The sequence below is a fragment of the Salmo trutta genome, chromosome 26 (assembly GCF_901001165.1).
Source record: "Salmo trutta chromosome 26, fSalTru1.1, whole genome shotgun sequence".
Taxonomy (NCBI): domain Eukaryota; kingdom Metazoa; phylum Chordata; class Actinopteri; order Salmoniformes; family Salmonidae; genus Salmo; species Salmo trutta.
Window position 1 is genome coordinate 1,153,496 of NC_042982.1, and position 12,423 is coordinate 1,165,918.

Sequence of the window (12,423 nt, forward strand, 5' to 3'; positions counted from 1 at the left end):
CACTACTAAAAGACACCAATAAGAAGAAGAGACTTGCTTGGGTCAAGAAACGCAAGCAATGGACCTTAGACCGGTGGAAATGAGTCCAAATTTGAGATTTTTGGTTCCAACCGCCGTGTCTTTGTGAGACGTAGAGTAGGTGAACGGATGATCTCTGCACATGTGGTTCCCACCATAAAGCATGGAGGAAGAGGTGTGATGGTGCTTTGCTGGTGACACTGTCAGTGACTCATTTCAAGACACACTTAACCAGCATAGCTACCACAGCATTCTGCAGCGATATGCCATCCCATGTGGTGTGCGCTTAGTGAGACTATCATTTGTTCGTCAACAGGACAATGACCCAACACACCTCCAGGCTGCGTAAGGGCTATTTGACCAAGGAGAGTGATGGAGTGCTGCATCAGATGACCTGGCCTCCACAATCACCTGACCTCAACCCTTTTGTGATGGTTTGGGATGAGTTGGACCGCAGAGTGAAAAAAAAAGCAGCCAACAAGTGCTCAGCATGAGGGAACTCCTTCAAGACTGTTGAAGCGTTCCTCATGAAGCTGGTTGAGAGAATACCAAGTGTGCAAAGCTGTCATCAAGGCAAAGGGTGGCTTCTTTGAAGAATCTAAAACCAAATATATTTAGATTTTTAAACACTTTTTTGGTTAGTACATGATTCCATGTGTTATTTCATAGTTTGTCTTTATTATTATTCTACAATGTAGAAAATAAAGAAAAACCCTTGAATGAGTAGGTGTGTCCAAACTTTTGACTGGAACTGTACACACCAGTGGAGGCTGCTGAGGGGTGAGGACGGCTCATAATAATGGCTGGAATGGAGCGAATGGAATGGCATCAAACTACGCTTTTGATGTACTTGATAGTATTCTACTCAGTCCGCTGCAGCCATTACCACGAGCCCGTCCTCACTAATTAAAAGGTGCCACGAACCTCCTGTAATACACAGCGTGTACAAAACATTAAGAACACCTTCCAAATATTGAGTTGCACGCCCCCTTTCCCCTCAGAACAGCCTCAATTTGTCTGGGAATGGACTCTACAAGGTATCAAAAGCTGGATGTCCTTTGGGTGGTGGGCTAGTCTTGACACCAACGGGAAACTGTTGAGCATGAAAAACACAGCAGCATTGCAGTTCTTGACACACTCAAGCAGGTGCGCCTGGGACATACTACCATAACCCGTTCAAAGGCACTTTAATATTTTGTCTTGCCCATTCAACCTCAATGGCACACATACACAATCCATGTCTCAATTGTCTCAAGGCTTAAAAATCATTGTTTAACCTGTCTCCTCCCCTTCAACTACACTAGCCTTTCTTAAAGTATGTTAATGGGGGGGTCGCGATGTGTCAGAGTAAATGTATAATTATTTAATGAATTATTGGAATTGATTTGGCCAAGTGCAACTGCGGTCTCTGCTCAGTTTGGCAGCTGCACAATAGGGAGACGCCCGTGTGCTTTGCGGTTTACCTGATCTTTTTTCTGCAGTTTTCTTGAAGAGCACTCAGCGACACACGATGCAGTGCTGTCGTTCAGCAGCAGATGATGCGCTGTCAGCCACTGATTTGTCATTCCCACCGCTGTCATCAAATGGTCTCATGCTAGCACAAGTTCTGACTGAGCTCAATCGTCATGAAAAGCCAATACACCGATGAGTTTCTCCCTCTTTCATACAAACTTTGAGAAATAACGAGAAGCTCCCTCAATGTGTTTTGTTCGGGGAAGTGCTTAGTAATGAGGCAATCAAAACGAACAAATTCATATAACGACACGTCATGACCAAACATCCACAGCGTGACGGTATACCCAGGGAATTATTTCAGAACAGGGCAGAATGCTTCAGGAAAGTGCTTCGACAGTGGAAAAGTTAGTCAGCTAGCAAGACATTGTCATTTTATAAACAGGTGATAAGCAGAAATAAGGGAGTACTATCTCATAGTAGTATATGTGAGTTTCTCTTTCAAACAATCCCCTGGCCTTGTACACAGCTAATAGCTAACGTTAGCCAAAGCAAGCTAGCTAGATACTGTTACTTAGGGTTGCAGTACAGATTAAGATGAAAAATTATCATGCCTACTGTACAGCTTACTGTAGAAATTATTGTTGAAAACAAGTCTAGGTTGGAACTGTTGCTGTTAAAATACAAGTCATCATTTTTATTCTGAATTGGAGTAAACTGATTGAAGCAAGGTACTTTTTGAGACAAACACACACAGTTCTGGGTTGCTCATTTACAGCAGGAAGCGGACTCCTGCCTGAGAAAGCAGTAGATGTTCTGGTCTAGTTTGGCACCACATGCCCATGTCAGTCAGGGTTCTCAACTCTGGATTACTTAAAAAACAAGTACAGAAACAGTCTCAATGCTGAGCATCTCAGTGTTGTACTGTCAAAAACTGATCCCAGAATAGACCTGCTTGTTGAAAACTTCAACCAGCCAGACATCTCTCATTAGGACTGTGTGTGTGTGTTTTTTCCTGGTCTACATCTGTGTGAATGTTTTTCTTTTTTTAATTGAACCTTTATTTAACTAGGCAAGTCAGTTAAGAACAAATTCTTATTTACAATGACGGCCTACCCCGGCCAAACCTGGTCGACGCTGGGATAATTGTGCGCCGCCTATGGGACTCCCAATCGCGTCTGGATGTGATACAGCCTGGATCAATCAGTTTATTCCAGTTCAGAATAAAAATGACTTCTATTTTAACAGCAACAGCTCCAACCTAGACTTTCTTTCGACAATAATTTCTACAGTAAGATGTACAGTAGGTCTGATCATATACTTAGGGATGCACCATCAAAAAGCCTGCGTGTCAGTTCTGTTATGCATCTGTGTGATGTGCTCAATCAGTTTGTTCCAGTTCAGAATGAAAATTAGTTATTGAATTTTAACAGCAACAGTTCCAACCTAGACAGATATGTAAGCGTTTTTAATGGGGGAAAATAAACATGATTAGCTATTGATATGGCTATTTAATTTCATTGTTATTCGTTTTTGTCTATATTGCATTTGTTTTAGGCATAAGGGCAATGAAATGTAAAAATATTTACGTATAGTTTCATACGTTCCTAAGCTTGGGTCCCAGGAAATGAGAATTTCTCATTTGGGTTCCAGGGTGAAAAAGTTTAAGAACCCCTGATCTACAGATTGAAGCGGACTTAACAAGTGACATCCATAAGGGATCATAGCTTTCACCTAGTCAGTCTGTCGTGGAAAGAGCAGATGTTCCTAATACTTTCGACACTCAGTGTCTATAGACTAGGCTTGTGGTAGTATTGAGAGCCATGGATGGACTCACTTTTTCAGGTGCATAACTACAGTTGGGAGGAGGGTCAGCTTTTTTAAGGCTGGCTTCTTCTGAGCGTTCAGTGTTCTGTCCTCCTGTAAATCACATAGAATGGTACACCCACACCAGCATTGTGAAGACCTATGACAGAATACACATTTTGGGGCCTGAACATCACCTCTGCAGCTTCTGTCATCTTGGTGATCATAGCGCTGACCACATCATCAGCATCACTGATGAATGTTCCCCCATCGCGGTTCCGTCGTCGCTTCCCGCTCTGGGCCTTCTTACGAGCCAGCATTACGTCAAAGTCCGACATGAAACTGGTGCTGAATAGAAACAGAGTCAGCCATGCCTCCACTATAGAATGAAAGTATAGTGGCAAGTGGAAATCGACTGATTGAAAACATTGACAGAGATACATGAGATACTCACTCTTGGCCACCACCCCTGTCCACACCCTCATCAGAATCAGAGTCATCTGCCATTGCATTCTTTGCAGAGGCCTGAGATTGTCTCTTATCCCCCTCCAGATCCTCCTGATTGAAACCCTATTGGTGCAGAAACAACAATGTCAGCCATAGGGAACGGGAATCAGATGCGGTATAGTTTCGGTGTCTAGACAATTCCCCGAGAGTCCCTAAACCTTTGGTGGCGGTTTCCCAGACACATTAAGCTTGATCTATGATTGGGGAAACCGACCCTTGGTGTTCACAGATCTGAAAGGACTGGATATGGTAGTTTGACCTTTTCACTGTGTTTTTCAAATTTTTGACGTTATAGCGGTATTTGATGTTACTGAATAATAAAGGTTCTAGGGTAAATATGTTATGTTGAGTGCATGACCCCAGGCTGGCAACAAATTAATTCTAAGTGTTTTTAATGGGCTTGCTCCAATCTTCAACCAAACTTACAGTGCAGTCGGGAAAGTATTCAGACCACTTCACTTTTTCCACATTTTGTTACGTTACAGCCTTATTCTAAAATGGATTCAAATAAAACTCAATCTACACACAATACCCCATAAAGACAAAGCAAAAACTTAATACACTTTTGCACATTTATTAACTAAAAACAGAAATACCTTATTCACATAAATATTCAGACCCTTTTTACTCAGGTGCATCCTGTTTCCGTTGATCACCCTTGAGATGTTTCTACAACTTGATTGGTGTCCACCTGTGGTAAATTCTATGAATTGGATTTGGAAAGGCACACCTTTTTATATAAAAAGGTCCCACAGTTGACAGTGCATGTCAGTTATAAATGATGCTTTGAATGGTGTATCAATACACCCAGTCACTACAAAGAGTTTAATGGCTGTGATAGGAATAAAATTGAGGATGGATCAACAACATTGTAGTTACTCCACAATACTAACCTAAATGACAAAGTGAAAAGGAAGCCTGTACAGAATAAAAATATTCCAAAATTGAGGATGGATCAACAACATTGTAGTTACTCCACAATACTAACCTAAATGACAAAGTGAAAAGGAAGCCTGTACAGAATAAAAATATTCCAAAAATTGTTTGCACTAAGGCAGTAATACTGCAAAAACTATGGCAAAGAAATTCACTTTTTGTCCTGAATACAAAGCATTATTTTTGGGGCAAATCTATCATCACTGAGTACCAATCTTCATACTTTCAAGCATGGTGGTGGCTGCGTCATGTTATGGGTATGCTCTTCATCGGCAAGGACTAGGGAGTTTTTTTGGGGGGATGAAATGAAACGTAATAGAGCTAAGCACAGGCAAAATCAAAAAAAAAAAAATTGGTTCAGTCTGCTTTCCAACAGACACTGGGAGACAAATTCACCTTTCAGCAGGACAATAACCTAAAGCACAAGGCCAAATATACACTGGAGTTGCTTACCAAGATGACAAATGTTCCTGAGTGGTATAGTTACCGTTTTGACTTTAATTGGCTTGAAAATCTATGGTAAGGCTTGAAAATGGCTGTCTAGCAATGATCAACAAGAGTAAAAAAAAAAGCTAATATTATACAATCCAGGTGTGCAAAGCTCTAAGAGACTTACCCAAAAGACTCAGCTTTAATCCCTACCAAAAGGTGATTCTGACATGTATCTAATCAAGATACTGTATATTTGTGTTTTATTTCTCAATATTTTTAAAAAATATATCATTTCTTTCACTTTGTCATAGTATTTTGTGTGGATTAAAAAAAAAAATCTATCCATTTTAATCCCATTTTGTAACAACAAAAAGTGAAAAAAGTCAAGGAGTTTGACTACTTTCTGAAGGCACTGGATCTACCTCATACCCCTGCACAGACTTGGTACTGGTACCACGTGTATATTTGTATATTGCAAAGTTATCGTTACTTACTGTGTATGTATTATTACTTTGCTATTATTTCTCTATTTTCTTTCTCTCTGCATTTTTGGGAAGATACCGTAAGTAAGCATTTCACTGTTGTTCATGAAGCATGTGTCGAATAAAATTTGATTTGTACAACTCACCGTAAACTCTTCCCCCTCTTCATCGCCAGAGTCACCAAAAATGTCTGCAATCATTTTCCTATACGAAAGAGAACATACCATAATGACTACAACACACACATCCTTTCAGTACATACAGTGAATTCGGAAAGTATTCAGACCTTCACTTTTTCCACATTTTGTTACGTTACAGCCTTATTCTAAAATGGATTAAATACATTTTTCCCTCATCATTCTACACACAATATCCCATAATGACAACGCAAAAACAGTATTCAGACCCTTTGCTATGATTCTTGAAATTGAGTTCAGGTGCATCCTGTTTCCATTGATCATCCTTGAGGTGTTTCTACAACTTGATTGGTGTCCACCGTTGGAAAATTCAACTTATTGGAAATGATTTGGAAAGGCACACCTGTCTATATAAGATCCCACAGTTGACAGTGCATGTAAGAGGTCAAAGGAATTGTCCGTAGAGCTCCGAGACAGGATTGTGTCACAGATCTGAGGAAGGGTACCGAAAAATGTCTGCAGCATTGAAGGTCCCCAAGAACACAGTGGCCTCCATCATTATTAAATTGAAGAAGTTTGGAACCACCAAGCCTCTTCCAAGAGCTGGCCGCCCGTCCAAACTGAATAATCGGGGGAGAAGGCCTGCTTGGAGTTTTTGGCAAAAGGCACCTAAAGGACTCTGACCATGAGAAACAAAATTATCTGGTCTGGTGAAACCAACATTGAACTCTTTGGCCAGAATGCCAAGCGTCACATCAGGAGGAGTAGGCACCATCCCTACGGTGAAGCATGGTGGCGGCAGCATCATGCTGTGGGGATGTTTTTCAGCGGCAGGGACTGGGGGACTAGTCAGGATCGAGGGAAAGATGAACGGAGGAAAGTACAGTGAGATCCTTGATGAAAACCTGCTCTGGAGCGCTCAGGACCTCAGATTGAGGCGAAGGTTCACCTTCCAATAGGAAAACGACCTTAAGCACACAGCCAAGACTACACAGGAGTGGCTTGGGGACATGTCTCAAAGTCCTCGAGTGGCCCAGCCACAGCCAGGACTTGAACTTGTTCGAACATCTCTGGAGAAACCTAAAAATATCTGTGCAGCGATGCTCCCCATCCAACCTGACAGAGCTTGAGAGGATCTGCAGAGAAGAATGGGAGAAACTCCTCAAATAGAGTTGTGCCAAGCTTGTAGCATCATACCCAAGAAGACTTGAGGCTGTAATAGCTGCCAAAGGTGCTTCAACAAAGTACTGAGTAAAGGGTCTGAATAGTTACGTAAACGTGATAGTTAAAAAAATAAAATAAATACAACTGAAATATTTTTGCTTTGGGGCATTGTGTGTTGATTGATGAGGGAAAAAAAACATTAATCCATTTTAGAAAAAGGCTGTAACGTAACAAAATTTGGAAAATGTCAAGGGGTCTGAATACTTTCCAAATGCACTGTACATAGCTACTTCATACCCCAGCACATTGACTCGGTACTTGTAAGTGTTATTTTTACTCATTGTTATTCACTAAGTATTTATTCCTTGTGTCACTATTTCAATATCATTTTTTGCAATCTGTAACTCTGTATTGTTGGAAAGGGACCCATAAGTAACCATTTCCCTGTTAGTCTACACCTGTTGTTTACGAAGCATTTGATTGGATTTATGTCAAGTTCCACAATAAAAATACTACTACTACTTTCCTTAAAGAAAGAATCTCAAAGCGCATAAAAACGAAAGTAAACAACAAAATTGTAATTTGTGTAAGGAAAATCATAACTCAAACTAAAAAGGAGTGTGTGTGGCGGAGAGGGGGATCGGAATACTTACTCTTCCTCATCGCCTGAATCACTGTCGCTACCAAACAGTGTTTTCTCGTCCTTCTTCCCTCCTTCCACCTTCTGTCCATCATCCTCGTCTTCGCTTTCTGAGCCCAGTTCCCGCAGTTTGGCCATGGTTTTGTCAGGCGCCTCCGAGCCTGCGTCACTGTCGGAGTTGTCATCGTCAGACAAAGCTCGGCTCTTCTTCACCACTGAGGAAGAGGAGTCACCATCATTATCATCCTCAGCCCCACGGCTCTGACCAAAACTATTTTACATGATTTAACCATGAAGTCCAATTGAGGTGAGAAGACCACTCTTACAAGTGAGACTTAGCCAACAGAGCATGTCAATAAAAAAAAAATCACAGACCTAAGACACTACAGTGTAGTGTACACTATGTAAGAAATAGGGGGTCATTTAAGATGCAGCCCTAATCACCACACACTAGCTAACCATCATAGACTTCAAGATAAGGTGTGCCTCATAAATGGCAACCTATTCCCCATACAGTACATTACTTTTGACTAGAGCCACCCAACTGCACATGCCCAGCTGCCGGTCTGTCATATTACCTGGTTCATCAGCCTTCTCCTCCTCACCTTCACTGTCTGACAGGATGGCTTTCTTCCTCTTCACTGTAACAGTACATAGATATCAAAATCACATTAACATACCAACAGATACATGGAGTTAAACTCAGCAGAAAAAGAAATGTCCCCTTTTCAGGACCCTGTCTTTCAAAGATAATTCGTAAAAATACATGTAAATGGTTTAAACACTGTTTCCCATGCTTGTTCAATGAACCATAACTAATGAACATGCACCTGTGGAACGGTTGTTAAGACACTAACAGCTTACAGACGGTAGGCAATTAAGGTCACAGTTATAAAAACTTAGGACACTAAAGAGGCCTTTCTACTGACTCTGAAAAACACTAAAAGAAAGATGCCCAGGGTCCCTGCTCATCTGCCTTAGACATCCTGCAAGGAGGCATGAGGACTGTGAGACGCCTAAGACAGTGCTACAGGGAGACAGGACGGGCAGCTGATAGTCCTCGCAGTGGCAGACCACGTGTAATAACACCTGCACAGGATCGGTACATCTGAACATCACACCTGCGGGACAGGTACAGGATGGCAACAACAACTGCCCGAGTTACACCAGGAACGCACAATCCCTCCATCAGTGCTCAGACTCTGCAATAGGCTGAGAGAGGCTGGACTGAGTTGTAAGGCAGGGCCTGTTGTAAGGCAGGTCCTCACCAGACACCACCGGCAACAACGTCGCCTATGGGCACAAACCCATTGTCGCTGGACCAGACAAGACTGGCAAAAAGTGCTCTTCACTGATGAGTCGCGGTTTTGTCTCACCATGGGTGATGGTCGGATACACGTTTATCGTCTAAGGAATGAGCGTTACATCGAGGCCTGTACTCTGGAGCGGGATCGATTTGGAGGTGGAGGGTCGGTCCATCATGGTCTGGGGCGGTGTGTCACAGCATCATCAGACTGAGCTTGTTGTCATTGCAGGCAATCTCAACACTGTGCGTTACAGGGAAGACATCCTCCCTCATGTGGTACCCTTCCCGTAGGCTCATCCTGACATGACCCTCCAGCATGACAATGCCACCAGCCATACTGCTCGTTCTGTGCGTGATTTCCTGCAAGACAGGAATGTCAGTGTTCTGCCATGGCCTGCGAAGAGCCCGGATCTCAATCCCATTGAGCACGTCTGGGACCTGTTGGATCGGAGGGTGAGGGCTAGGGCCATTCCCCCCAGAAATGTCCGGAAACTCGCAGGTGCCTCTCACAGCAAGAACTGGCAAATGTGGTGCAGTCCATGAGGAGGAGATGCACTGCAGTACTTAATGCAGCTGGCGGCCTGTTAGTAACATGTCTGTGGAACTTGTTCAGTTAATGTCTCAGTTGTTGAATCTTATGTTCATTCAAATATTTACACGTTAAGTTTGCTGAAAATAAACGCAGTTGACAGTGAGAGGACTTTTCTTTTTTTGCAGATAGATAGGATAGGATAGATACGCTTGACAAAAATCTTGGTCGACCAACAGCCTATGGACCAAACAATCGACCAGTCGACTAAATGGGGTCAGCCTTTACGAAGTTACATGCTTAGTTCGACACTGAAGGAGAGAACACATCAATTGTCACAAAATGCAAAAAAAAATTAGGCAAGAAATGAAGTAATATGAGCAAAAGAAAAGTGAACTGGAGATTAATTGGTTTGGGGTCCCACGGCCCGATAAACTCATATGCTAAATGCCCACAGCAGTAGAAATCCTCTGAAAGACGACGGCCAGAGCTTACCCATGATGATGCACAACAATGCAAGTCAATAAGTAATCGTTTTAGTCAAAGCAAATGTATTTCCGCCTACGTTTCATTTCAGGGCTGGGTTTTATTTTAATGGTACCACCCACCAGCATGGCATTGTTTATTAATTCTAACATATACTCCCCTCATTTTTTAAGAATAGTGGATATAAAATGAAAGATGGAACTTATGACTTTACATTTTTTTATAAGAAAAAACTATTTGATAAAATGTGACTATTTGATAAAGTCCGGACCGGGCTTAATGGGTACTGAACGTACCCTTTAAGCCCATGGGTTACCAGTTAACTGTCTAAAATGTGATAAATTCTCTGCAGTTGTGCATTTGGTTTGCTAATTTAGTAGCTAGTTAGTTATCTAGCTAAGAGGTTAGCCTCTTCCAACATCAAGCTTTGCCTTAACAGCAGAGAATACCCTCCTGGATCAAGGGCCTTGCGGTCTAATTTTTCTTGTGTGCTGAAATGTCTGTCCTGAAAATAGTTTAGGTCAGAGACTGTATAACATTTTCACAATGCGCTCTTTAGCATTTAGTTAGCATTTTAAATTTCTATCAGCATGTTAACCTGTTTGGGGTAGGGGGCAGTATTGAGAATTTTGGAAAAAATATGTTCCCATTTTTAACTGCCTCCTACACCAACTCAGAAGCTAGAATATGCATATTATTGTTCAGGTTTGGATAGAAAACACTCTGAATTTTCTAAAACTGTTTGAATGGTGTCTGTGAGTATAACAGAACTCCTATGGCAGGCAAAAACCTGACAAGGTTTCAAGCAGGAAGTACCCTGTCTGACAAGGAGTCGTGCGTCTTGCATCTTTTTATTGAAAAGTAAGGATCTTAGCTGTAACGTGACAATTCCCAGGGCTCCAATAGGCTCTCAGAGCCCGCAAAATAACTGAAGGTTTACGAGGGAGCCTCAGGTTGAAACAGATCATCGCCTTTTGTAAGTGGATGCTCAGAGGACCTTTGAATGATGCGCGTGCATGAGTCGCTTCTGAGGAGAAATTTTATTCGGCTGTTTAGGCTCAATGCATACTCCCGGTCGGAATATTATCACTAATCTACGAGTTGAATGGCATAAAAATTGGTTTTAAACAGCGGTTGACATGCTTCGAAGTACGGTAATGGAATATTTAGACATTTTTGACACGCCAATGCGCCATGCGCGAGACCGTGAAGAAGCATTCTAGAACTCACGAACAAAACGTCGCTGTTTGGATATAACGATGGATTATTTGGGACCAAACCAACATTTGTTATTGAAGTAGAAGTCCTGGCAGTGTATTCTGATGAAGAACAAGCAAGGTAAGAACATTTTTCTTATAGGAAATGTGATTTTGGTGGATGCTGACCTGGGTGGGTATCTAAATAGCTAGCCCTGTAATGCCGGGCTATGTACTTAGATTATTGCAAAATGTGCTTCATCCGAAAAGCTATTTTAAAATCGGACATATCGAGTGCATAGAGGAGTAATGTATCTATAATTCTTAAAATAATTGTTATGCTTTTTGTGAACGTTTATCGTGAGTAATTTAGCAAACTGTTAGTAAATTCAACGGAAGTTTGCCGGGGGTTATGCGTTTTCTGAACGTCACATGCTAATGCAAAAAGCTGTTTTTTGATATAAATATGAACTTGATTGAACAGACATGCATGTATTGTATAACACAATGTCCTAGGTGTGTCATCTGATGAAGATCATCAAAGGTTAGTGCTGCATTTAGCTGTGGTTTGGGTTTTTGTGACATTATATGCTAGCTTGAAAAATGGCTGTCTGATTTTTTCTGGCTGGGCACTCTGCTGACATAATCTAATGTTTTGCTTTCGTTGTAAAGCCTTTTTGAAATCGGACAGTGGGGTTAGATTAACGAGATTCTTGTCTTTAAATAGCTGTAAAATAGTCATATGTTTGAGAAATTGAAGTAATAGTATTTCTAACGATTCAAAAATCGCGCCACTGGAATTTCAGTGGCTGTTACGTAGGTGGGACGAAATCGTCCCACATACCCGAGAGAGGTTAAATGTGCAACCAGAGGAAAAAGAGCTCTGGACCACCTATACTCCACACACAGACACATATAAAGCTCTCCCTCGCTCTCTATTTAGTAAATCTGCCCATAATTTAATCCTCCAGATTCCTGCTTACAAGCAACAATTAAAGCAGGAAGCACCAGTGACTAGATCAATAAAAAAAAGTGGTCAGAGGAAGCAGATGCTAAGCTACAGGACTGTTTCGCTAGCAGACGGGAATATGTTCCCTGATTCCTCCGATGGCATTGCGGAGTACACCACATCTGTCATTGGCGTCGTCCCCACAGTGACTGTACGTACATACCCCAACCAGAAGCCATGGATTACAGGCAGCATCCGCACTGGGCTAAAGGCTAGAGCTGCCGCTTTCAAGGAGTGGGACTCTAACCCGGCCGGAAGCTTATAAGAAATCCCGCCATGCCCTCCGACGAACCATCAAAACAGGCAAAGCGTCAATACAGGGC

General features: G+C 42.0%; 1 protein-coding gene across 4 annotated transcripts in view; it reads right to left on the bottom strand.

Moving 5' to 3' along the window:
- LOC115162856 (protein IWS1 homolog) overlaps window positions 1-12,423 on the bottom strand; it is a 39,500-nt gene that overhangs the window by 18,067 nt on the left and 9,010 nt on the right. For all 4 annotated transcript variants that reach the window (XM_029714301.1, XM_029714298.1, XM_029714302.1 and 1 more), the window contains 6 exons: window positions 8,153-8,215; window positions 7,588-7,789; window positions 5,780-5,837; window positions 3,731-3,846; window positions 3,474-3,624; window positions 3,308-3,390 (listed from right to left, as the gene is read on the bottom strand). In XM_029714301.1, the coding sequence (XP_029570161.1) occupies window positions 3,308-3,390; window positions 3,474-3,624; window positions 3,731-3,846; window positions 5,780-5,837; window positions 7,588-7,789; window positions 8,153-8,215 (673 nt within the window). The remainder of the gene's footprint in view (window positions 1-3,307; window positions 3,391-3,473; window positions 3,625-3,730; window positions 3,847-5,779; window positions 5,838-7,587; window positions 7,790-8,152; window positions 8,216-12,423) is intronic.